Source organism: Oncorhynchus clarkii, chromosome 4, assembly GCF_045791955.1.
Source record: "Oncorhynchus clarkii lewisi isolate Uvic-CL-2024 chromosome 4, UVic_Ocla_1.0, whole genome shotgun sequence".
NCBI classification, from domain to species: domain Eukaryota; kingdom Metazoa; phylum Chordata; class Actinopteri; order Salmoniformes; family Salmonidae; genus Oncorhynchus; species Oncorhynchus clarkii.
In genome coordinates, this window is record NC_092150.1 from 64,522,217 (window position 1) to 64,549,257 (window position 27,041).

The window sequence follows — 27,041 nt, forward strand, 5'->3', positions numbered from 1 at the left end:
TCAAATCAATAGAAGCTAACAAGTCGGGGACAGTAATGAGCTTGGCGTTTTTTGTTTTTTCTCCCGTCCTGTTGCCTATTTTGTGACTGGGGTGTAATTGATGACGAACACAGGGAAAGTAATCCGTGTCTTGTAACGGACCCTGTGTTAGACTCTGCTATAGGGGAGATCTCCCATTCCGCTTCCGAGCACATGCCTTTTATTTGCTGGAGAGCCAGGGCCCAGGGAATATCTGTCTCTTCGCCTCTCTTCCATGGATCTGCTTCAATCCAGGCTTTTAGAGGATCTCTCCTCACTGCTGTCTTCAATTTACGGACAATGTTCTTGTGTGCTAGCGCATTCCGCCTGTTCCAGCCCTGAAGGATTAGACTACAGAAAACACCAGGGCCTTTTTCTCCTCACTTCTCTAATGTTTGGTTGTACATCATCATTCACCCCCCCAGGGAGAATGCAGTGAGAATCCACACATCTTCTGCTTTGTTTTTTAAAGGGAGAGGATAGGATGGTATTGTGGCTAGTTTATTTGTTCACTCGTGTTCTCAGTCTCCGACAGAACTATTCCTCTACTTTCTTCCCTCTCAGACATGGGGTAGATCCCAGCTCATCCTCACCTTATGTGAATGACTCTGTGAAGGAAACCCTGGGATGCTGGGAGCAGTTTATCACTCTGTGGTCTGCCACAGCCCTCCCCCTCCTCTTCCACCTCCTCCCAGCTCAGTGGGCTCAGCTCTTAGGCACAATAAGGCAAACATATTAGAGGAAGCTGCTGAGGATCTGTAGTCCTCAGTATGCTGAAAGAGGCAACAGTGAGGATAGAGGGAGCCTGGCAGTCGTCAGCAGCTCAGCCCTCCCCTTCTGTCTGTCCGGTCCAGATTGCGCTCAATATTAAGCCCTCCCGCTCCTGTGTGAATGGACGTCCTTGTCTGCCTCTACTTGTCTTTGGTCCAGCTGCGGTGGAGGCCCATCTTCGGCATCTTTCAACACCACATCTTTCTCGGTCGGTCTTGGAGTGTCCGTGTAGGATGTGTATGAGAGTGCATAGAGCTAGTGCCCCGAAAAAATCATAAAAAGTGGGTCAATGCAGATAGCCCGCTATCCATTTGATGAACTGTTCAGCAGTCTTATGGCTTGGTGGTAGAAGCTGTTCAGGAACCTCTTGGTCTCAGACTTAGTGCTCCGGTACAGCTTGCCGTGCGGTAGCAGAGAGAAAAGAACTTGAAGCACTTGACCAGCTCCACTCCAGCCCCGTCAATGTGAATGGGGGTGTGCTCAGCCCTCTGTTTCCTGTAGTCCACGATCAACTTCGCCTTGCTGACCTTGAGTGAGAGGTTGTTGTCCTGGCACCGCACTGCCAGGTCTCTGACCTTCCTATAGGCTCATCTTCATCTGTGATCAGGCTGGAGTTGTGCGTGGCCACGCAGTCGTGGGTGAACAAGGGAGTACAGGAGGGGACTCTCGGTCCCTGGGTGGGGGCTCTCGGTCCCTGGGTGGGGGCTCTCGGTCCCTGGGTGGGGGCTCTCGGTCCCCAGGTGGGGGCTCTCGGTCCCCCCGGGTGGGGGCTCTCGGGGGCTCTCGGTCCCCCCGGGTGGGGGCTCTCGGTCCCCCCGGGTGGGTGGACTCGGTACCCGGGTGGGGGGACCCGGTACCCGTGTGTGTGTTGTGTGCGCTGTGGTTGTAGTTGAATTTCTTCACAGAGGGACAGAGCATTAATTTCCCCCATACATTTTTATGTCCCATATAATGTGACGAAATTCACTTAGCCTATTGTTTTCTGGCACATTCATTTTGTTTCTTTTGCGTGCCGGGTCCAACAGTAAAAACGAGTCGGGCCAGTGGCATTTCGTCAGTGGCCAGTAACTTTTTTTGTTAATCTGTTCTGTCGTAGTCTACCATTGAAAATTACACACGTAAATGTCCTGCTATTTGTATTTGAGCAATATGATTGGCCGTTCATTCAAGCACCACCGCGCTCCCACGAGTCACGACTTCTCGAGTAGTACATGCGTTGACGCCATCACACAGCACGTGTGAGCTGTCTGGAGCAAAAGGACGTGCCCTACTCACGGAGCTCATTTATTTATTCTTTATTCTAAAGAATAGAGTAATGACTTACATTGCTAAATTATATTACGCAGCTTTTTAATGGTCCATACAGAAATGGTTTGTTGAGACCCCTGAACTTAACCCCATCAAACACCTTTGGGATGAATTGGAACGCCGACTGCGAGCCAGGCCTAATGCCCAACATCAGTGCCCGACCTCACTCTTGCACAGAGGCATTGTCATGCTGAAACAGGAAAGGGCCTTCCCCGAACTGTTGCCACAAAGTTGAAAGCACAGAATCGTCAAAAATGTCATTTGTATGCTGTAGCGTTAAGATTTCTCTTCACTGGAAGTAAGCAGCCTAGCCCAAACCATGAAAAACATCCCCTGACCATTATTCCTCCTTCACCAAACTTTGCAGTTGTTGCTTTGCATTGGGGCAGGTAGTGCTCTCCTGGCATCCCCCAAACCCAGATTCGTCCGTCGGACTGCCAGATGGTGAAGCGTATTTTCAATGGCGGCGAGCTTTACACCACTCCAGCCGACGCTTGGTAGTGTGCATGGTGATCTTAGGCTTGTATGCGGCTGCTCGGCCATGGAAACCCATTTCATGAAGCTCCCGATGAACAGTTAGTGTGCTGATGTTGCTTCCAGAGGCAGTTTGGAACTCGGTAGTGAGTGTTGTAACCGAGGACAGATGATTTTTACATGCTTCAGCACTCGGAGGTCCCGTTCTGTGAGCTTGTGTGGCCTACCACTTCGTGGCTGAGCCGTTGTTGGCCTTAGACGTTTCCACTTCACAACAACAGCACTTACAGTTGACCGGGGCAGCTCTAGCAGGGCAGAAATTTGCTGACTTGTTGGAAAAGTGGCATCATATGACAGTGCCATGTTGAATGTCACTGAGCTCTTCAGTATGGGCCATTCTACTACCAATGTTTGTCTATGGAGATTGCATGGCTTTGTGCTCGTTTTAATATACCTGTCAGGAACAGGTGTGGCTAAAATAGCCGAGTCCACTCATTTGAAGGGGTGTCCTCATACTTTGTGTATCATAATAACCAAATATAGCCTATTAATAGTTGAATATGGAAAGAAAGTATGCCAACCTATACTGCCCTACCAAGAAAAAAGGCAGTAACTGCTCATAGTGTGGAACCGAGAAAAACTGCTTTTATTTCCCTTGGTTTCACAGTAACTTTATGCAGTTACTGCTACATGACCCGCATTTTCTCCAAAACACAATACAATAGAGGCAGGATACTTGTCCACATGATTAAGCATGTATTTACTTTTGACCAAATGAGTAGTTACTGCCTTTTTTCTTGGTAGGGCAGTATAGGCCCTGCATGACCACAATGCATTTTAGAACTACACCATGTCAGGACCAGTAAAACATTATGTTTGGGACAGTAGATTCTTTGCCTACTGGTCCGACCGGGCCAGTGAGTAAAAAATGTTCACGTTGGGACCCTGGCGTGTTTCATATGCAGCCACGGAGTGGTGGCGCATAGGCTATTTACTGTGCTTTGATTGATGAACAGCAAGCTGGACTAGTTTATAAAAGGTGTCAAACTGACTGAATAAAGTCTATCTCATATATCCTTGCCATTCATAAATTATACGTGAATGGTATCGCATCCGGACAAGTAAACTAAAGTTCTCGTTTTTATTTTCAATATGAAGTCCATCTGGACAGACAGTGGTGTTAAAGTGAGTGACTCGTAAGAGAGCTGTTCATTTGTCTCCCTAATTTACATACTGGTAGGCTTGTTGGTGATTATCTGCAGATAAATTGTGAACACATTCGATGAAGATGGTGAATGAATCCTCCTCACTGCAGGAACAACAGGCAGGCTAGTGGACAGAGAGCCTCACTCTGGTCCAAGATATGATAAAAGAAAGCGGATTGGAATGTTTTAAAAGCTAACAATACATCTATTTCCATATATTTGAAAATAACAGGTCTGCTGATTTGATCAAAGTGTTGACAACGGAGTAGTCGACTGCTGTTCTCTGTGTAGCAATGCCCATGATTAACACCAGCTACATTCTTCAATCATACCTGGATTGCAGATAGCTGAGAAAATGCCTCTTAAACGGCAGCTTGAAGCCTGTGGAAGTCAGCATACTCGTAACAGGATTCTTTAAAGGTCCAGTGAAATCCAAATTAAGTCGTTTTTCATATGGTATAGTACAACAGCTGATGAAACTAACACTGTAAAAATGTGATCAGTGTTATTTCCTGATAGTTGCTGGTTGAAAATACAATCTAGCTTTAGAATATACCATAGGCCATCAAAACAGATTTTTTGGGGTTACCTGGCTGGCTACTTTTTCTATTTGACTGTCTACTCCATGTGTTAGTGGAAAACACTACGTCTGTGTGTGGAGTAAAGGTGATCTAGAGTTTTTTTTTTTACTCTAGTTGCACAGGTGACATGCTGGTAGAAATGAGGTAAGACGGATTTTCCTGCATTAAAATCATTGGCCACAAGGGGCACTTCTTGAGTGAGTTTTTTTTTTTCTTGTTTACTTACAGCTACAAAAAATATAGATGCAAACTCTCTTGGTAAATAATATGGTCTAAAGTATTCTAACTCAGGTGAGCAGAACCTTGACACGTCCTTGATATTAGATATGGCCAGGCTATGGTCAATGTCTGTACATTTGTTAATTTCTTTCTTTGTTTGAAATATTAGATTTTGAGGTGTTGTGATAATTTGAGATCTCTGTTTAGAACGTATTTACATTGAAGCTTGTGATTTTAAATTAAATACAATTTTGCCAGTAATTAGTGTATGAATTAGGGATAGCTATTTCTATTTGTTTGAATGTAGATATTGATGGTCCAATTGTTGAATTTAGCTGGTGCTTTTGGGCCAATTGCTCTAAAGGGCTGCACTCTGTGTTTCGGGGTTGTTTCTCCTTGGGTGAAGTGATATCTACTTTCCTAACATTGGATTTTTTTCTGAAGATCATGACTTTGTTTTTATCCATATTAATGGATAGTGCCCAGTCCTTACAATACTGTTCTATCAAGGACAGACTTTGTTGGTGGCAAGATTACTAAGCCATCAGCATATAAAGTCAACTTTATTTATTTGTATTGAATAAGGTCGGGCTCCTATTACAACCTTGTCCCACTCGTCCGTTCTGACTAAGGAATTGTCGTCTTCTTTTTTTGTGCCCCAACACTAGGTTAAACAAAATAGACTCTCTCAGCGTAGGCCTGCTCTGTTCATATGCTGTCTGGCCTACAGGCTTTACCACTCTTGAGGGCCTTTTATTGTATAATTTTATTCAGACAAAGCAATAGGATTGTCCAGTTGATGTTGATTTTGTTTGTATTTTACTGTTAATTCTAATTATTTTAATTGTTCTATTATTGATGTTTGGGTGTAGTCAGTTAAAAAAAATATATATATATATAACAGGTTTTCAAAGTGTTGTTTACAGTTTATACAAACTTTGGTTGGGAGGTTTTTATTTTTAAGTGCTATCTAGTTTCCATAATTCCCAAAATGAATTTGTATTGATTGCCTCTATCTTGAGTTCCAGAATGGCGTTGCAGTGTAGACGTTGTTTGTTGTTCTCCCGTGTAAATTTAGTATTTTTTGTATATATTTCAATATATTTTTTTATTTCTTTTTCCATTTTTAAAATAAATATACCTTCCGGCAACCCAATGTGATACGGATCTGCTATTTTTAGACCTTATAGCCAGAACCTACATCAGAAGCTAGCCATCAGAAGCTAACCAGCTAATTAGCTACTAGCTATTTAGTCATTGTTAGCCACTGCTAGCGGCCTTTACCTTTAGCACAGATACCAGCCGCTTTTAGCCTGGATAAAACTTGCCAGTCTGCTCAACGCGTTATCGACCCTGAGCAAATCGGACTGTTTTTCTCCACGACAACACTGGATTTCTGCTGTAAGCCCTGGACCGTTATCTAGATCATCACAGCTGCCACCGAGTGGCCCAGCCCCGAAGCTAGCCTTGAACCAGGCCCATCTCCCGGCCTGCTCAGTGGACCCTATGATCACTCGGCTACACAGATGATGCCTCCCGGACTCTTCACTAACACGACTAGAATCTACTACCCCACCGGATTCTTGCCGTAAGCTCAGGACTTTTTGCATCGGATCATCGCTGCTAGCTAGCTGCCACCTTGTGGCTTTAGTGGCTAACGCCCTTGTCCCGAAGCTAGCACCAGTTAGCCGCGAGCCAGGCTAGCAAACTACATTACTCCAGCTACAATACCTCTTTTGCCAACTGGCCTCCAACTTGCTAGCGTAGTAACGACTACCTAGCGGCTTCCCTGTTTCATCTATTGCTGTTCACTGGACCCTATGATCACTTGGCTACATAGTTGATGCCTGCTGGACTGTTAATTAATCACAGTTAAACACAGCCTCGAACTCAGGCCCTGTGTGTAGTTAACTGACCCTCTCTGCCCCTTCATCACCATTGTACCTGTTGTTGCTGTCTTATCTGATTAGCTGTTGTTGTCTTAGCTAGCTCTCCCAATCAATACATGTGATTGCTTTATGCCTTGCTTTGTCTCTCTCTAATGTCAATATGCCTTGTATACTGTTGTTTAGCATAGTTATTGTTGTTTTAGTTCACTGCGGTGCCCCTAGTTCCACTCAACATGCCTCAGATACCTCGTTTGTTCCACCTCCCACACATGTGGTGACCTCACCCAGCATAACTAGTGCGTCCAGAGATACAACCTCTTATCGTCACTCAATGCCTAGGTTTACCTCCACTGTACCCGCACCCTACCATACCCTTGCCTGTACATTATGCCCTGAGTCTATCCTACCACGCTCAGAAATCTGCTCCTTTTATTCTCTGTCCCCAACGCACTAGACAACCTTGTTTTGATAGCCTTTAGCCGTACCCTCATCCTGCTCCTCCTCTGTTCCTCGGGTGATGTATAGGTTAACCCAGGCCCTGCGTGAACCCAGGTCCTGCGTGTCCCCAGGTGCTCTCATTTGTTGACTTCTGTAATCGTAAAAATCTTGGTTTCATGAATGTTAGCATCAGAAGCCTCCTCCCTAAGTTTGTTTTACTCACTGCTTTAGCACACTCCGCCAACCCTGATGTCCTTGCCGTGTCTGAATCCTGGTTTAGGAAGGCCACCAAACATTCTGAGATTTCCATCCCCAACTACATTTTCCATCAAGATAGAAGTGCCAAAGGGGGAGGAGTTGCAAACTACTGCAGAGAGAGCCTGCAAAGTTTTCTCATATTTTCCAGGTCTAGGCCCAAACAGTTCAAGCTTCTAATTTATTTATTTTTTATCTCACCTTTGAAATAAGTCTCTCACTATTGCCGCCTGTTATAGACCCTCCTCAGCTCCCAACTGTGCCCTGGACACCATATGTGAATTGAACTCTGTCTTCAGAGTTCGTTCTGTTAGGTGACCTAAACTGGGATATGCTTAACACCCCAGCAGTCCTACAATCTAAGCCAGATGCCCTCAATCTCACACAAATTATCAAGGAACCCACCTGGTACAACCCTAAATCTGTAAACATGGGCACCCTCATAGATATCATCCTGACCAACTTGCCATCTAAATACACCTCTGCTGTCTCAGCGATCACTGCCTCATTGCCTGCATCCGCAATGGGTCCGCGGTCAAACGACCACCCCTCATCACTGTCAAACGCTCCCTAAAACACTTCTGCAAGCAGGCCTTTCTAATTGACCTGGCCCGAATATTGACCTCATCCCGTCAGTCGAGGATTCCTGGTCGTTCTTTAAAAGAAATTTCCTCACCATCTTAAATAAGCATGCCCCTTTCAAAAAATGTGGAACTAATAACAGAAAAAGCCCTTGGTTCACTCCAGACCTGACTGCCCTCGACCAGCACAAAAGCATCCTGTGGCGGACTGGGCTAGCATCGAATAGTCCTGTAGATCTAGTCCATGGAGAATAAGAGCACCTCCTCCCAGCTGTCCACTGCACTGAAGCTAGGAAACACTGTCACCACTGATGAATTTCAATAAGCATTACTCTACAGCTGGCCATGCTTTCCTCCTGGCTACCCCAACCCCGGCCAACAGCTCCGCCCCCCCCCGCTGCTACTTGCCCAAGCCTCCCCAGCTTATCCTTCACCCAAATCCAGATAGCAGATGTTCTGAAAGAGCTGCAAAACCTGGACCCGTACAAATAAGCTGGGCTAGACAATCTGGACCCTCTCTTTCTAAAATGAAAAGTTGCATTGTTGCAACTCCTATTACCAGTCTGTTCAACGTCTTTCGTATCACCCGAGATCCCTAAAAGTTGAAAAGCTGCCACGGTCATCCCCTTCTTCAAACGGGGTGACACTCTAGACCCAAACTGTAATAGACCTATATCCATCCTGCCCTGCCTTTCTAAAGTCTTCGAAAGCCAAGTTAACAAACAGATCACTGACCATTTTGAATATTACCATACCTTCTCCGCTGTGCAATCCAGTTTCCAAGCTGGTCACGGTTGCACCTCAGCCATGCTCAAGGTACTAAACGATATCATAACCGCCATCGATAAAAGACAGTACTGGGAAGCCGTCGTCATCGACCTGGCCAAGGCAATCACCGTATTCTTATCGGCAGATTCAACAGCCTTGGTTTCTCAAATGACTGCCTTGCCTGGTTCACCAACTACTTCTCAGATAGAGTTCAGTGTGTCAAATCGGAGGGCCTGTTGTCCAGACCTCTGGCAGTCTCTATGGGGGTGCACAGGGTTCAATTCTCGGGACGACTTTTTTCTTTGTATATATCAACGATGTCGCTCATGCTGCGTGTGATTCCCTGATCCACCTCGACGCAGACGACACCATTCTGTATACATCTGTCCCTTCTTTGGACACTGTGTTAACAAACCTCCAAACGAGCTTCAATGCCGTACAACACTCCTTCCGTGGCCTCCAACTGCTCTTAAACACAAGTAAAACTAAATGCATGCTTTTCAATCGATCACTGCCCACACCCTCCCGCCCGACTAGCATCACTACTCTGGATGGTTATGATATGTGGACAACTACAAATACCTAGGTGTCTGGTTAGACTGTAAACTCTCCTTCCAGAGTCATATTAAACATCTCCAATCCAAAATTAAATCTAGACTCAGCTTCCTATTTCGCAACAAAGCCTCCTTCACTCACGTTGCCAAACATACCCCCGTAAAACTGACTATCCTACCGATCCTCAACTTCGGCAATGTAATTTACAAAATAGCCTCCAATACTCTACTCAGCAAATTGGATGCAGTCTATTACAGTGCCGTCCTTTTGGTCACCAAAGCCCCATATACCACCCACCACTGCGCCCTGTATGCTCTCGTGTGCTGGCCCTCGCTACATATTCGTCGCCAGACCCACTGGCTCCAGGTCATCTATAAGTCTTTGCTAGGTAAAGCTCTACCTTATCTCAGCTCACTGGTCACCGTAACATCAAGCACCTGTGGCATGCGCTCCAGCAGGTATATCTCACTGGTCATCCCCAAAGCCAACACCTCCTTTTGCTGCCTATCCTTCCAGTTCTCTGCTGCCAATGACAGGAATGAATTGCAAAAATTGCTGAAGTTGGAGACTTCACTAACTTTAAGGATCACCTATCTGAGCAGCTTACCAATCGCTGCAGCTGTACACAGCCCATCTGTAAATAGCCCATCCAATCTACCTACCTCATCCCCATATGGTTTTATTTACTTTTTTTGCTCTTTTGCACACCAGTACTTCTACTATCACATCATCTGCACATCTATCACTCCAGTGTTAATTTGCTAAATTGTAATTACTTCACTACTATGGCCTATTCATTGCCTCATGCCATTTGCACACACTGTATATAGACTTTTTCTATTGTGTTATTGACTGTATCTTTGTTTATTCCATGTGTAACTCTGTTTGTGTCGCACTGCTTTGCTTTATCTTGGCCATGTTGCAGTTGTAAATGGGAACCTGTTCTCAATTGGCCTACCTGGTTAAATTAAGGTGAAATAAAAAATATATATATATTTTGCCAAGCTCATTAGTCATATAGAAGGATTTATTCCTTTGAAATAACTTCTTATATTGGCTTAGGGCCTGTTGCTATATGAGATGTGTTTTTGGTTTGATGAAACTCTTAGTTGTCTTGCAATGGAACATTAATTGTCAATCCATTTTTCCTTTTGAAGTTATCTTTTTTGATGTTTCCTTTTTCCACCTTTTTTAAATTAGCCAGTTTTAGAAATATATCAATCAATTCACAGGGGTTAAAGTTGCCCGTTAATGAGACGGATTTCTTTCATTTGGGTTCTGGAGAGGTCGTTTTTGAGATCAGTGTAGATCCGTAGTAAGAATATCTGGGGGTGTGTACTGACCTGACATGCATGATTGTTGATGACACACCAATGTTGAGATGAAGGGAATTAAATAGTCTTTATTTAATTTGTGGGTATAATCCTGGATGCTGATTGGTTAAAACCACATTCCAGACTGTGTCTATTTCACAAGTTACCACCAGCTAAAGCTATGATGTTGACATGCCTATTTACTCTGTTCCATCTGACTGCACAATTCACAGTCTCATCAGCCCAGCCAGACAATTTATAAACTTGATCTCCACTGTAAAAAGCATCGAGACATTATCTCACGTTTCTTTTAGACTAGCAATTGGTTTGCAATATCAGAGATTTGTATAAACCTCGCTGTCTGTCTCTCTGACATTTGCACCATTGTTTCAATATTGAAATTCGATCTCCAGCTGTCCCATAGTAATGAAAGTGTAGGGGTCTGGACAAGACAGACAGGCAGGCAGATTTTCTCAGCCAGTCGAAATCATGAATCGGCATCATTTTTATGGATGTGTACACAGAGATGTCAATAGAAAACAGGTCAAGCAAATGCAGCTAGTCTTTCCAGCATCAGTTTGAAGTTATTTTTTTAATGTGTTGTTGGCTAGCTCCTCTGAACAACAGTGTCCTGAGTAGAGAGCACATTTTCTATGCCAGGTGAAATCGAACATCATTAGCTAAATTTTATGGATGTATTCAAATAAATGTCACTAGAAAACAGCTTAAACAAATGCAAATGAAGACTGGGTTCCAGCTCTTTAGGCCAAAGGCAAATGACTTCAGACTTTGTATATTCCAGGATGAGATAGTAAAAGCTTTGTGTTCCATGGTGTCTAGTGTTGTTTTCGTGTGGTTTAGGCTCGGACCATTACAGTAGGTGTGAGCCGTGTTGAGGACCTGATACATACCGCTTAGGTCGCAGGATGGGGCTCTGTCTCTCTCTGTCACTCTGTCTCATCTGTCTGTCTCTCTCTTGTCTAGTTCTGGCATTTAGGTCTCTCTCACTCTGACTCTCATACTGCCTTAAGAGTGCTTATAGACCATAATCTGAAAACCTTGTTGGATTGCAGTGATCTTAAGCCACACACCTGGGCCCTGGTCAGTTAATAGGCTGAGTCAGAGGTTGAAGTGCCCTTTTGGTCTTTACGCTAGATGGTCTTTACGGTAGATGGGGGAAATGTTTGCTTCTCAGCTAAGGAGGCCAAGGCTATCAGCTCTAGTCTCAGATAGTCCATTCCACTGCCTATATGTCAGAGCTGTCAATGGAACTCACTTGTGGCAAAGAAGTCAGTTTTCCTGCACCTGGTCTGACCTTTAAGACTCCTGGTGTTTGAGCAGACAGACAGACAGACAGACAGACAGACAGACAGACAGACAGACAGACAGACAGACAGACAGACAGACAGACAGACAGACAGACAGACAGATCTAGGTCTCTTCATTTGGGTTTACTGCTGCCCCTCAGAAGCTCTCTACTTTTCTCGCATACTTTCTCTCTCTTTCCCTATGGCATTTTATCCCTCCTTACCTCCCACAAAATCCACTTATCTCACTAGCCCTCTCCCTCTTTCCCTCTCTCCCTCACTGCTGTGGATTCTTAGCTGTAATAAGTGCTGCGGCCCACAGTGCTGACTTAAGATAAATCCCTCCAAATGACTGTGGTAATTGCCTTGAAGTGCCCTTTCACAATGTCTCCCCCTGCACCCAGGACGTGATCTATTGTGGCTAGCTCCGTTAATGTCAGCATAGCAGAGAGGCACAAACTACAAACGACACCTAGTAATTGTAAAGCACAGGCACGCCATTCCTCTAAAAAATACTTATTGGGGTGTAATGGGGTAGTGGGGTTCTCTCTTTCGCTGCTTAATAGTTCATTAAGGAATGGAGAAAGGTCTGAGTCGTCATTTTAGATGTGAGGTGAGAGCTCTTCAGGCTCTCTTTGCTAATATAAAAAGCTGCGCCTCAGCAGCACATTAAAGGAAGGGGCACTACCCCTGATCTCAAAGACTTCAGTTTGTTACTTTTCAATCATCAGGTTGAAAATGCCAGGGACGCCAGGTGAGTTCTCTCACTGGCACTGCCCAATCGATGGCCTAATCAATCTTTTAAGTGCTTAGGCACAGCAAAAAGCCCCAGGGGACTCCTTTCTGAAGTCACAGTTTAGCGTTGAACTTTCAGCAAGCAATGATTTCTCAATTAGTCGGAAAGTCCCGGTTCCGTCCAGAGGCCTGTTTGAATGGTGTTGTTCTCCTCGGTCTTTAGGGAGGACAGCGCTGCTATGAGTCCCTCACTCAGGTGGAAGTAAACTGGGAGAGTGCACTCTGGTAAACGGTGTGCTGGGTTTCATTCCCTAATGTAATTTGACCTCCCCTGTCCTGCCTGGTGTTTTGTGCAGCTCACCACAATTAGATCGGACAAAAGCTGCTCTTTCCCAGCAATTAATATCTCAGGCCCCTTTCAGGCTTTAGCCTGCTGAGTGCAGGGTGGCATCTTAAGAGGGTCAGACCACTCTGTCTGATGAGCTGATGAGAGATCCAGTCTGGATACAATGCTATTGTCTAGTCACTGTCATCCTCAACAGAAGCCTGTGCAGACATCTGCAGGACTGTGCTCATGCCAATGGAGATCTCAGATTAAAAAATCTGTCATAATATCACCACAGCCCCCCGAGTATCTATCTGTATTTGATATTGTATTATGTGATATTAATCCACAACGGCTACAGTAGAAGCAGATACAGTCAGTTCTCAGAACTAACCTATGGTTCAGTAGCCACGTTGAAGTGAATTTCCATGGTGCCGTGTTCAGTCCTGTTGTTGACCTGTGATGTGTGCTCCCTGGAGAGTCATGGCAAGGTATTGGAGATCCCATCCCAGAGCCCCCCCAGTCCCTCCCTGACACTTTATCCAGGTATAGCTGGGGTGGGGGCTCTGGGCCGATCTATCGGAGGCACCAGATCCCTGTCACAGACACGTGGAGTAATTTGGGCTGTGTCCCGCGAGGCGGCCCAGTCACCCCTGGTCAGGCACGGTAATTCATCTTATTTAGTGGCATGTCCAGCCTTCCTCCCCACAGCCTCAAAGCACAGGACCCGTTAGCCTGGCTCCCAGTGACAGGCACATAGCCCTGTTGTACACACACACACACACACAGCATCACACACACACTTACCCTCGCCCATTATGTCTCTCTCTCTGTGTGCTCGGTGGCTATGTCCTTATTCCCTAGCTCTAAATGTCTTGGTAGAGGACGAATATAATGGCTCCCATTGCAGAAAGAGGTTGTGTGCAAGTTGAAAGTAGTGAAACCAGACATCTCTCTGTTTTCAGAACTACAACCACTTCTTCCTTCCTTGTCTCCTCTGACCTGAACCGTCCAAATGAGTCTGGCCTTATCCACGTTCAGTGTCAGGAAACCCGCAAAAACCCCCGTTGCTGTTTATAATCTGTAGAACACATGTCTGAGTTCTACTTCATAGCAGAGCCTCTCACATCAGTGATAAATCATTATCCAAACTCACTGGAGTGTGTTTGGAATATGATTATCATCATGAATATTTGCTAATGTTATCTGCCGTCTATCTCGCCTGGCCAGGTTGTTTGGTGGTGCAGATCATTTGTTTGCTTTGTAAACCTTGTTGACAGTTTGCTTGATGACTATAGGTGGTGCTGTAGTTAATTTATTCTCCAGCGTCCTGGCATTATTAAAGGCATTAATCACACCAATTGGATGAGACGTAGCTACGCAGGATATCTCAATTTCTGACCTGTGTACAGTATATATGCCAAACCTGGTGGGATGGAATGATTTGTGGGTGTCCCGTACATACATTGCGGGGGCTCCAGATTACTTTCGGAATCTGCTCAGAAACGAGCTATAAATGTCCAATGTAATAACACGGATCCTGGAGGCGACAGACTAACTCCGTGGTGAATGAGCGAGGTAGACAGCCCACGTCTCATCGCAGAGGGGGCAGCAGTGGGCAGAAGGAACAGCGCTGTGGATTTAGTAGAACAGGTTAACAGGTGACCTTGTCCAGAGACTCCAAGGACACGGCGGGAGACACAGTAATTATTTGGTGGCTGACGCACACAGACCTAGCCGTGTTGTTTGAGTACGGCACAAGTCTCAGCGGGCATCCGGTAACACAATGAGCTGAGAGCAACCTCGCCACTTGATGTCATGTAGCACCGCCCCGTATTGACACGGCTACCAAATGCCTCTTTTGAAAGTTCGCCAGCACCCGTCTTTAAGCTCTTACTCTTTACATATCCATCAACCTCCACTTTTTGAAAATACCCAATTCAATTACTTTCAAGACATCGGCTCTATTGCTCTACGACACCAATATTTGACAAGTTGCGTTTTTACCCTTTTCATTCGTGTCCCCTCAGAGCAGGCAGCTCATGGTGAGACATTCTCCATTATGGAGTGGCTGGTACCCAGTGGGGCATTCTCTAAAGCTGCTACCCTTTCTCCTTCATTATCTGAAATAAGCCATTTTACTACTTCATAGAGGAGGGAATATCTTTTCACATCAATTGGATTAGCAGGAAGCCGTGTGGCACAGGTCCCTGGATTGGCTGTGCTTCCACAAACCTCACCTATCCGTTGCATGTGACAATTTATATATATTTTTTGAAAATGGTCATTTATTTAACCCGATAAGTCAATCGAGAACCGATTTGTCATTTACAATAATCACCTGGCCTAGAGGCATAACATTGCAACAGTGAACAGGACAACACAATACCATAAAAAAATTAAACATACACTATACAGAGGAAAGGTACAAATTCACCAAATATACAACACTAAGAAATGTTCAGTGTGTTAGAGCAGAAAAGGTGAAGGCAACACAGAAGACTTAATAATCAGCAGGTACATTGATCAGATAGCAGCTCAGTTAATGTTTCTGAAGGAGTGTGGTGGGATGAATATGTCAAGTTTGAGGGTATTTTGCAGCCTGTTCCAGTCAGCGGAAAACTGGAATGAATGACGGCCAAAGGAATGAATGACGGCCAAAGGAATGAATGACGGCCAAAGGAATGAATGATGGCCAAAGGAAGTGCGAACTTTGAGAATGACCAGTGTGACACATCTACCAGAGCGCAGGTTGCTATTGGTAGTGGAGATGTTGAGGAGTGAGCTGAGGTAGATGATGGACTTAATAAATTGGTGCCAGTGAGTCTGGCGTCGTGTATGTAACAAGGGCCAGTTGACCAGGGTGTAAAGGTCACCGTGATGAGTGTTGAAGTGGTAACAAAGTGGATGGCAGTGTGGTAAATGACATCTAGCTTTTTTCGGGGCAAGACTGTAAATTACATCGCCATAGTTCCGAATGGTCATTTTTACAAGGGTGTACTTGGCAGAGTGGGTGAAGGATGCTTTGTTGCGGTACTGAAGGTGGTTGATGTGGGTATGGAATGAGAGTGAGCATTCCATCCATATACCAATAAAACATAGTCTTGGTTATTTCTTTATTGATGTTGCTTGCAGACGTCTCCGCGCCTTCTGTTTCTTCACAGCCGCACACAACCTGCTCTGGCGGCTCTGTCACATTAGAACTATACTGAACAGAAATGTGAACGCATCATGTAAAGTGTTGGTCCCATTTTTCGCGAGCTGAAATTAAAGATCCCAGAATTGTTTCAAACACATCCCCCAAAAAGTTTTTATTTTAAATGTTGTGCACAAATTTGTTTATGTACCTGTTAGTGAGCATTTCTCCTTTGCCAAGATAATCCATTCACCTGACAGGTGTGACCTATCAAGAAGCTGATTAAACAGCATGATCATTACACAGGTGCACCTTGTGCTGGGGACAATGAAAGGCCACTCTAAAATGTGCAGTTTTGTCACATAACAAAATGTCACAATTTCAAGTTTTGAGGAAGTGTGCAGTTGGCATGCTGGCTACAGGAATGTCCACCAGAGCTGTTGCCAGAGAATTGAATGTTCATTTCTCTACCATAAGCCGCCTCAAGTCATTTTAGAGAATTTGGCAGTGCGTCCAAACGACCTCACAACCGCAGACCACGTGTAACTATGCCAGCCCAGGGCCTCCACATCTGGCTTCTTCACCTGCGAGATCGTCTGAGGAGGGGGAGGGGTGCTGAAGTGTATTTCTGTCTTTAATAATGATTGGCTTGGCCTGGCTCCCCAGTGGGTGGACCTGGCTCCCAAGTGGGTGGGCCTATGCCATCCCAGGTCCACCCATGGCTGCGGCCCTGCCTGGTCATGTGAAATCTATAGATTAGGGCCTAATTTATGTATTTTAATTGACTGATTTCCTTCTATGAACTGTAACTCAGTAAGTTCTTTGAAATTGTTTCATGTTGCTTTTATATATTTTTTTTCAGTGTGGTATATGAACATGTGCTGGTGGAGCATTGATAGAATACACAGATATTATCATGTCTACAGCTTTGTTATCTCTGTTTGTTACAGTAGCTCTTGCGACTAAATTTAGCATTCTTATATGCTGGATTTAGCTGCACCCAAAGCACTATCTCAGAGCCGAAGTGTCTGCATGAAATTCTAATTATTGACTGGGGCATCTTCAATCCACACAGTGAGTGCATTCACAGAAACTCTGGGGACTTCATAGGGACCGTATTTATTCTACATTTAGTATTCCTATTTCCTACGGTACAGAATCCTCTCAGGACTCGGACGCTAAGATGTGTATGTGCCTTTCATATCCTACCTGTCATTGTATATTGGTGTCATTGTATATAATTTCATGTAAAGTGCTGGTGACATTTCCCTGCCCCTGATGTGATCTGAACTGGTTGATAGATGTGCATTCGGAAAGTATTCAGACCCCTTGACTATTTCCACATTTTGTTTACGTTACAGCCTTATTCAAAAATGTATTGAATCGTTTTTTCCCCCTCATCAGTCTACACACAATACCCTATAATGACAAATCAAATATTTGACATTTTTGCACATTGTTAAAAATAACTATTACATTTACATAAGTATTCAGACACTTTACTCAGTACTTTGTTGAAGCACTTTTGGCTGCGATTACAGCCTCGAGTCTTCTTGAGTATGATGCTACAAGCTTGGCACACCTGTATTTGGGGAGTTTCTCCCATTCTTCTCTGCAAATCCTCTCAAGCTCTGTCATGTTGGATGGGGAGCATCGCTGCACCGCTATATTCAAGTCTTTCCAGAGATGTTCAATCGGGTTCAAATCCTTGCTCTTGCTGGGCCACTCAAGGATATTCAGAGACTTGTCCGAAGCCACTCCTGCGGTCTGGTCTCTTGGCTGTGTGCTTGTGGTTGTCTTGTTGGAAGGTGGACCTTTTGCTCCAGTCTGCCGTCCTGAGTGCTCTGAAGCAGGTTTTATCAAGGATCTCTCTACTTTGCTCCGTTCAACCTTCACTCGATCCTGACTAGTCTCCCAGTCCTTGCCACTGAAAAACATCCCCTCAGCGTGATGCTGCCACCAACATGCTTCACCATAGGGATGGTTCCAGGTTTCCTCCAGACATTTTTATTTTTTATTTAACCTTTTATTTAACTAGGCAAGTCAGTTTAGAACAACACTCTACCATAAAGACACTCTACCATAAAGGCCTGATTTGGTGGAGTGCTGCAGAGATGGTTGTCCTTCTGGAAGGTTCTCCCATCTCCACAGAGGAGCTCTGTCAGAGTGACCATCAGGTTCTTGGTCACCTTCCTGACCAAGGCCCTTCTCCTCCGATTGCAGAGATTGGCTGGTGGGGCAGCTCTAGGAAGGTTCTTGGTGGTTCCAAACTTCTTCCATTTAAGAATGATGGAGGCCATTGTGTTCTTGGGGACCTTCAATGCCGCAGAATTTTTTTGGTAGCCTTCCCCAGATCTGTTCCTTGACACATTCCTGTCTCGGAGATCTATGGACAATTCCTTCGACCTCGTGGCTTGGTTTTTGCTCTGACATGCCCTGTCACCTGTGGGACCTTCTATAGACACGTGTGTGCCTTTCCAAATCATGTCTAATCAATTGAATTTAACACAGGTTGACTCCAATCAAGTTGTAGAAACATCACAAAGATGATCAGGAAACAGGATTCACCTGAGCTCAATTTTGAGTCTCATAGCAAAGGGTCTGAATACTTATGTAAATAAGGTATGTAAGTTTTTGTCATTATGGGATATTTTGTGTAAATTGATTAGGGGGGAAATTTTTTAATCAATTTTAGAAAAAGGCTGTAACAAAACTAAATGTGGAGGGATGGTGTAAGGCAGCACAGCGTTGTGGAGCTAAGTACAGTGCAGGATGGGAAGGAAGGCCTCAGACCCGCCACGCTCCATTCTTATCTGATTGGCTTTTATCAGCCTGCTGCAGGATGTAGTTCTAAACACTCTTGCTCTGTCTCCCTCTTCCTGTCGCTCTATCTCTCGCTCCCTCTCTCCCCCTCTCTTACAAACCAGGAAACAGCCTCTCCTTTCCAACAGGAAGAAGGGCAACACTGCATGTGAGATAAAATGCCCATGTGACAGGAAGAGCTAACCCTAACCCATTGTCCATGGATCAGCGCCTTGTCACCACGTCTCCGACATCAGACAGGATTGACAGAAAGACGGGGGTAGATTGTGTTGCTGATACATCTCTCTTCTCTCTGTTTGTTCGGTAGGTGTTCAGGAAGAAGGCCATACAACTGGGAGAGAAGCTGTTGCCTGCATTCAAAACACCCACAGGCATCCCCTGGGCCCTCCTAAACCTGAAGAGGTGAGTCCTGCACTCAAACATCACCATTCTGTCGGTCTCTGTCTGTTTTATATACACACTGTACAGTCAGCCCACGGCTTCAAATATATCATTCACTATTCCCAATACTGGAGCGTCACTCAAATCAGAAGAGGTCAATACCTTGAACCTGGACCTGTACAGACATACATTGTACACCCACTAGGCAGCTTGAAATAGCTCACTCACTCCTCCCTTGCATCACTCGTCCTTGTACTCTATTCACAGGCGTAAAGACCCAAAGCCTTCAATGATTTCACTCTCTCCCCTCTGTTTCCCTCAGTTACGTTAACTACACAGACTATTGCAAATACTTCTCCCTCTCCACAGCTTTGAAGTATTCTCTGCTGTGGGTTGATAGCATCGTGGTTGGCACATAAAAGCAGTTGTTTTGGGAAGTAGGGTCTCTGCTTGCTTTATACTGTCCCCCAAACCACAGAAGTGAGGAATGGTGTCAGTATCGATGCTCATGGCTCTGTTTTGGTAAGCCAGTGTTTTGACTACACACTGTCTGGACCTTGAAACACTTCAGCTGATTTTATGATGCTCTTGCAAACCGAGCCTGCCTCTAGATTGTTATTCTGTCTGCACCTTACTCTGAATGGCCTCTGCCCGGCGTCTAGGCTACAGCGTCTAGGCTACAGCGTCTATAGCTGCCATGGCTCCCTCCCTGGTCCAGAAAGAAACCGCTTCAGAACAATACAGCCCTGAGTCTGTCAAGTCAAGGTTTGGCTCGGCTAACCAATCCAAAGTGACCGTTTTTTCTTGAGCAGCCCTCCGTGGAAGTCTTGTTCCCTTCCTACCCTCCATCCCTCTCCTTGCCCTTATGATAGCCCCCCTGAGCTGAGGGGTGAGTCTAGCCGCCCACATCGCTGAGAACAGGGAGAGGGGGGTACGAGGACAAAAGGGAGGACAGAGGGTACTCTCGAGGTGGCAAACCTGTTGGATGATTATTATTGGGTTTGGAAATTGTTTTTCATCCGACGCTAACCAACTTGCTGCCCAGTAGGTAAAAGCAGCAGGGGGCCTCAAGGGTGAAGGAAGAGGGGAATAAATGAGGGAGGAGGAGGAGGAAGGAGGGGGGCATGTAACGCCAGTGGCTTGTCTCAGCCATGAGAATAAACAACCTCTCTGTCCAGTCTGCTTCAGTCTCCTGCAGCCAGTGTAGCGTGCTCTGCCCCATCAGTCCAAGGCCTGCGAGAGTCCTTATTTACACACTCACACTTAACTCTTCCCTCTCACTGCACAACCCTTGCCACAACCAAGAACAGAGAGGGATTTTTGTCAGGGTCAAATCCACATAGCTTAGCTTTAAAGAAATATCACAAAACCTGAACATGTGGGTGGCTTCGCAGCACTATTACTGTACCAAATGAAAGAAATGTCTATAGCTTGATATGTAATATGTTATCTCTTCTCACATAGCTACACACTGTATAATGTTTTTTAATAGCAAGGGTAGAGAAACCTGCATTCTTTTCACATTTTTCGCCCAGTGAGACTGCAGCCCAGTTTGTCAGATATTCATTAAAACTCAGGTTGTCATGGAGATGACTGGGTCTGTGTAACAAATTCATTTCTCCCCGCTTATGGCGAATGAAAGGGCTTTCTGCACGCATCGTCACATGGTGGTTGGAGCTACCAGTCTCCTGGAGTTAGAGCCGAGACCCCAGAGGACCACCGCCCGCCCCCGCCTGGCCCTAACCCCACCACTGGCCCCCAGGGGCCTCAACAGATTGGTGTCAATGATGAATTTACCGCGCCATTGAACCATACTGTAGCTGGCCTAGCTTTTATAGAGCCCACCAGACCTTGACCACAGATGGCATTTCTGATATGGAGATGGTAAGGCATAGGAGTGAATATGCTGGATTTCTTTAGATATGGGAGAAAAATAGGCTTCCCTTAGTATGTAAGTTAATGTAGAGCCTGGCATATGTATATGATTTCTGTCTAGAGACTATAAGAAGCAGATTAGCATCAGTTGGGAGCACCATCCACTTAATAGTGAGCTGTGTTAAGAGAGCTCTCCCACTCCTTCTCTCTCATTAACGTGATGACTAACAAGACGAACGCTGTGTGCTGTCAAAAGCCTCTTGGCAGGTTTTGTTTGTGACTCATTTTCTTGTTGGAGATTATGTCTGGCCAGCCCTCTTCCCTGTGTTTTTCATCTGAACATTTTGTTGGTGCTTGTTTCTAAGAAAGCTCTTAAGAGGGGGAAGTGGTCCCCTTTGGGGAATTCTGAATCTAAACTCACTGTTCTCTCCCTGCATATAGAAAGAGATGACTTGATATTGATCAACAACTTTCCTTCTCGTTTCATCTGTGTGTGTGTGTTGCTGTGTGTACGTGGATGAGTCTGTGGTCCTCTGTGGCTCAATTGGTAGAGGATTGCAATGCCAGGATAGTGGGTTCGATTCCCTGGACCACCCCTACCATTCATGTATAGAGGGGTTGGTTGATTAGCAACCGTGTGCAACTATGAGTAAAACAAACAGGGTTGGCTTAGATTGTTGAGATAGTCTTAAATATTTGTTGAATACATTGTTACAATGAGCACTTGTTGTCTCTTAAATACAGTACATCGTTACAGTTGTTGGTTAGCTGGCTAGCAAATTTTTAGCTACGTTACTATTGACATGAAATCAGTCACTTCCACCTCAAAACAAGACATGGTATCAAGAACAAGATGAAACTAGCTGAAACGAGTCACTTACGATTCCCCACACAGAAGCTTCTTGTCATTGGCGGTAGCCATCTGGCCGTTCAGAATCATAACAACTCAGTCTTCTGCCCTATTTCAGCATGCACATTGTTTTCGTGACATTGTCAGCTAACCCATCTATACACTCATGACTAAGTTGCTTTGGATAAAAGCGTCTGCTAAATGGCATGAAGACTGATGCTTATTTTCCCCCCCAGATGGTTCTTCACCTTCCCCTCTTACAAAAGTACAAGGACTCATAACTAGGCTACTGCCATGAGCGGTTAAATACATGTATTTGAGCCGTGAATTGTCGACAGCAACAGCGTAACCCAATTCAAAGATGACAGCCACTTTATCTGTAATGAAAGGAGGAATGTTTGGGCTATTTTGGCATCTGCACTTTGTCCTACTTTAAATGGAGGGACGCACTCTCATCTGCTTACATCAGATATGTTAGAACCAGTAACCCACTTTCAGACAGCTACAGGAAGTTTCCCTCCACTCTCCTCAGAGAACAGTTAACGTTAAGCCAAGTGACTTTGAATGTTTTCGAAGACCATTCCCAAGATTTGTAACACTAAGTTTTCATACTTTACATCCTAGTTTACATCCTTTTGTACTTAACTTGAAAACCACGAACCATACTAGCAATCATAGTGTTGCAGTCAGAGCAGATCATTTGTGCTCAGCGGTTATGTAGGCCTTAGTCTGTTTTGTAGAAAACATGTTGCAAAACAGAGTATCTGTAGAGGGATGTTCCTACACCTGTAAGCCTATTGACCTGAGAACAACCCTACTGGCCTCCAGCCCTTTCCAAAGAGGATGACGTCTATATATAGACCTGCTCTACATCATCAGTCCTCACATAAGAGAGAGAACTTCACCTCTAGTAACAGTCATTAACTGATAGAGGCTGCTGGAGTAGATAGCATGCCCTGGCCACGCAGAGCAGCTGCCACTTTAGCGCTGCCACTCTGTTAGTGGTTTAATGAGGATACAGAGGCTTTTAAAGGCTACTACTTCCAAGCCATTCACATCTAGCAAATGAAGGAAGGATGGTAGGAACCAGGGCTGATTTGGAGAGCAAGAATAGGGAGAAAGACAGGGTCCTTGCTGGCTATCCATGATTGGCTGAGATAATGGAGGGGTCGACAATACTGACGTTTGGCCATGCGTTTACGTGTCAATTCTTAAAGAGATGGGTGAGGCTGAGGCTTAAGAGGGTGTGAACGATGCCGAATGGGCGTAAACAAAGAAGTGCTCTCTAGCAAGTGTGTAAATCTCATAAAAATGTTCAAGGGCATTTTCTCCTACAGTGCCTTGCGAAAGTATTCGGCCCCCTTGAACTTTGCGACATTTTGCCACATTTCAGGCTTCAAACATAAAGATATAAAACTGTATTTTTTGTGAAGAATCAACAACAAGTGGGACACAATCATGAAGTGGAACGACATTTATTGGATATTTCAAACTTTTTTAACAAATCAAAAACTGAAAAATTGGGCGTGCAAAATTATTCAGCCCCTTTACTTTCAGTGCAGCAAACTCTCTCCAGAAGTTCAGTGAGGATCTCTGAATGATCCAATGTTGACCTAAATGACTAATGACGATAAATACAATCCACCTGTGTGTAATCAAGTCTCCGTATAAATGCACCTGCACTGTGATAGTCTTCAGAGGTCCGTTAAAAGCGCAGAGAGCATCATGAAGAACAAGGAACACACCAGGCAGGTCCGAGATACTGTTGTGAAGAAGTTTAAAGCCGGATTTGGATACAAAAAGATTTCCCAAGCTTTAAACATCCCAAGGAGCACTGTGCAAGCGATAATATTGAAATGGAAGGAGTATCAGACCACTGCAAATCTACCAAGACCTGGCCGTCCCTCTAAACTTTCAGCTCATACAAGGAGAAGACAGATCAGAGATGCAGCCAAGAGGCCCATGATCACTCTGGATGAACTGCAGAGATCTACAGCTGAGGTGGGAGACTCTGTCCATAGGACAACAATCAGTCGTATATTGCACAAATCTGGCCTTTTATGGAAGAGTGGCAAGAAGAAAGCCATTTCTTAAAGATATCCACAAAAAGTGGATATCCCACCTGGGAGACACACCAATTATGTGGAAGAAGGTGCTCTGGTCAGATGAAACCAAAATTTAACTTTTTGGCAACAATGCAAAACGTTATGTTTGGCGTAAAAGCAACACAGCTGAACACGCCATCCCCACTGTCAAACATGGTGGTGGCAGCATCATGGTTTGGGCCTGCTTTTCTTCAGCAGGGACAGGGAAGATTCTGGAAGAAAACCTGATGGAGTCTGCAAAAGACCTGAGACTGGGATGGAGATTTGTCTTCCAACAAGACAATGATCCAGAACATAAAGCAAAATCTACAATGGAATGGTTCAAAAATAAACATATCCAGGTGTTAGAATGGCCAAGTCAAAGTCCAGACCTGAATCCAATCGAGAATCTGTGGAAAGAACTGAAAACTGCTGTTCACAAATGCTCTCCATCCAACCTCACTGAGCTTGAGCTGTTTTGCAAGGAGGAATGGGAAAAAATGTCAGTCTCTCGATGTGCAAAACTGATAGAGACATACCCCAAGCGACTTACAGCTGTAATCGCAGCAAAAGGTGGCGCTACAAAGTATTAACTTAAGGGGGCTGAATAATTCTGCACGCCCAATTTTTCAGTTTTTGATTTGTTAAAAAAGTTTGAAATATCCAATAAATGTCGTTCCACTTCATGATTGTGTCCCACTTGTTGTTGATTCTTCACAAAAAAATACAGTTTTATATCTTTATGTTTGAAGCCTGAAATGTGGCAAAAGGTCGCAAAGTTCAAGGGGGCCGAATACTTTCGCAAGGCACTGTACTTGTCTCCTAAGTGGGACAACACTTTTATCAAGTTTATCAGCAGCATAGCTTTCCCAGAAAAGCAAATCACTTAGATTTGACATGATCCCCCATAGAGATATCTGGTTACATTTCACTAGGACCCACGGTGTTACAACCTTGAGACAGATTGATCCAGAACTGATCTTTGGCACTGGGGGAATCCCATGGGAGTATGGTCAAAGCATGCCCCATCCCTTTCTCTCTCTCTCTCTCTCCAGGTCCATAGACCCTTACCTCTGTCCTTCGTTACCCTCTTCTTCTCATCCTCCCTTCTGTGAACGTCCAGATGAATATAGCTATGCATGTCACCGTGAGACGGACTGGGTCGACGCTTGGCTCTCATGGGTCATTAAATGAGGCCATTTATTGTTGGTATATGACCGAGTCATCCTAGTGTGCATGGCTACCTTGGCGAGAGAAGTCCTGTTAAGGTCACAGATGGAGGAATCAGGATGACTAGGGTTCTCCAATGACCACAGAGTTAGAAAGTCCCTGGCACACAGGCTTGCCACCTCGTTAGCTGCTAATTGATTGTGACCCTGGAACAACAATCTGATTGAGCTTCATCTCTTCTGTTCTCTGCTTGTTTGTATCCCTTTCGTTTCATCCTTCTGCAGTGGACGAAATGTATTTTTTATTTTTTTTTAAAGTCATTTTCATCTTGGGGTTTTACATTAAAAGAAAACCGCACCGCACCGCTAGAATAATCAAACAAAACAACACCAGAAGGATTAGATCATTTAATTATCCGTCTGAAACATAAGAGGTGTTTTTACTTCTGTGAAACACTGCAAAAACCTTTAATCAAAGAGGCAATGGTAAAAGAGTTGTGCTAGATACATGACTAGATTCCTTTGTGAAATCAAGCACTATCTTAATTCTCCCCTCGAAACGATTTTCTCCTGAAGGTCAAATGGAACATGCATTACTTTCATGAGACATGATACAGTTTCAAAACCATTGTAGGGTTCTGAGTTTGTGAATGGTAAGGAAGATATTGAGAACAAACAACAAATGCTTGAATCCTAATCAATTCTTTATTTACATCGCCATGGAAGAGGTCGCGCTCAGACGAACACCTTGCCAAGCGGAAGTTTTACATCACCACATATACAGTCAACTTGCACAACATGTACATTCTTATCGGTCAGTACAGAAACGTCAGGTCAGTTACATATTAACTTTGTGACTTGGTCAACATAACTTCTAGATAATAATGAAGGTCATGTATGCATTGAGACATTTATTTTCCATGAGCAGTGCAAAGAGGCTCATACCTTTCCAAGAACCAGTTAACTCGCTCAACAGATATTGGAGGGAGAAGCATGTTATAGCCATGTAACATAAATACACGTCTAGTAAACCAGTTCCCATCACCATTGAAGCTGTGGAATTGAAACACTGTACTCTGTGAGCCTGCTAATGTTGGGGGAGACTAGTGGAGGGGAGGACATTTCCACTCTCCTTGAGGAGTTGACAGTGGTGCGATTACAGATGGTGTCTGCAGTAGGGTTGCAAAGGCAGGATATATTACTGGAAACATTCTAAGTTTACCAGTAAACAACCAGAATTGTTCTATCACAAGACATCTAGTGGCCCTTTTGGCGTACTTTAGACTCTCACAGGTGTCTGTAATTGTCTCTGGGCCTCTGTGTGGCCTTCTCACATATAAAATATATGAAATAATAAAATGACAAAGCTGTAAAACATTATCCTAAATATAAATCATCAACTTAGTGAATACCACGGGTGTGTAATATGAGGATTTCAGCATTAAATATCCTTTGTTTGTTTTTTTACACACTTTTCAGTGTCTCCACCAGCGGCCGCCGCTGCTAAATCGTGTCTGCCGCTCTCAAAAATATGGTGTCATTTTTTATTTTATTTGTTAAATTTTTTTATAAATCATTTTTGGGATGATAAAACATTGTAAACTTCAAACCACTGAAACCAGATATAAAATATCAAGGAGTTATATATTTTTTAAATAAGGTATTCTTTGAGAACTAACAACCACCAGAATAAACACAAGACAGAAGCTAAAATGTAAAAAAATACCATGGCATGTGGCCCACATGGATTTAGTTATAATGTTTGAGTCACTCAGATAACATAAGAACATGACGTAAGCCATGGCAAAATGTCTAGAATTGCAAGAAACTAGCTTTAAAACGAAAATGTTCTCTCCGTCCCATTGCAAAATGTTTAGAAGAGCAGAACATTCGCTTTAAAGTAAGTGTCCAGTGAAAATCTCACTTAAAAGTTCATATTCTGGTAACTCTTACCCAAATAATGATGTTGATTTGTCCAACA

The 27,041-nt window shown here is 44.3% G+C and overlaps 1 protein-coding gene across 1 annotated transcript in view; it reads left to right on the forward strand.

Annotated features, from left to right (window-relative positions):
• LOC139407098 (mannosyl-oligosaccharide 1,2-alpha-mannosidase IA-like) overlaps nucleotides 1–27,041 on the forward strand; it is a 165,796-nt gene that overhangs the window by 99,763 nt on the left and 38,992 nt on the right. Inside the window, exon 5 of the mRNA XM_071150494.1 lies at nucleotides 19,009–19,103. Within this exon, the coding sequence (XP_071006595.1) occupies nucleotides 19,009–19,103 (95 nt within the window). The remainder of the gene's footprint in view (nucleotides 1–19,008; nucleotides 19,104–27,041) is intronic.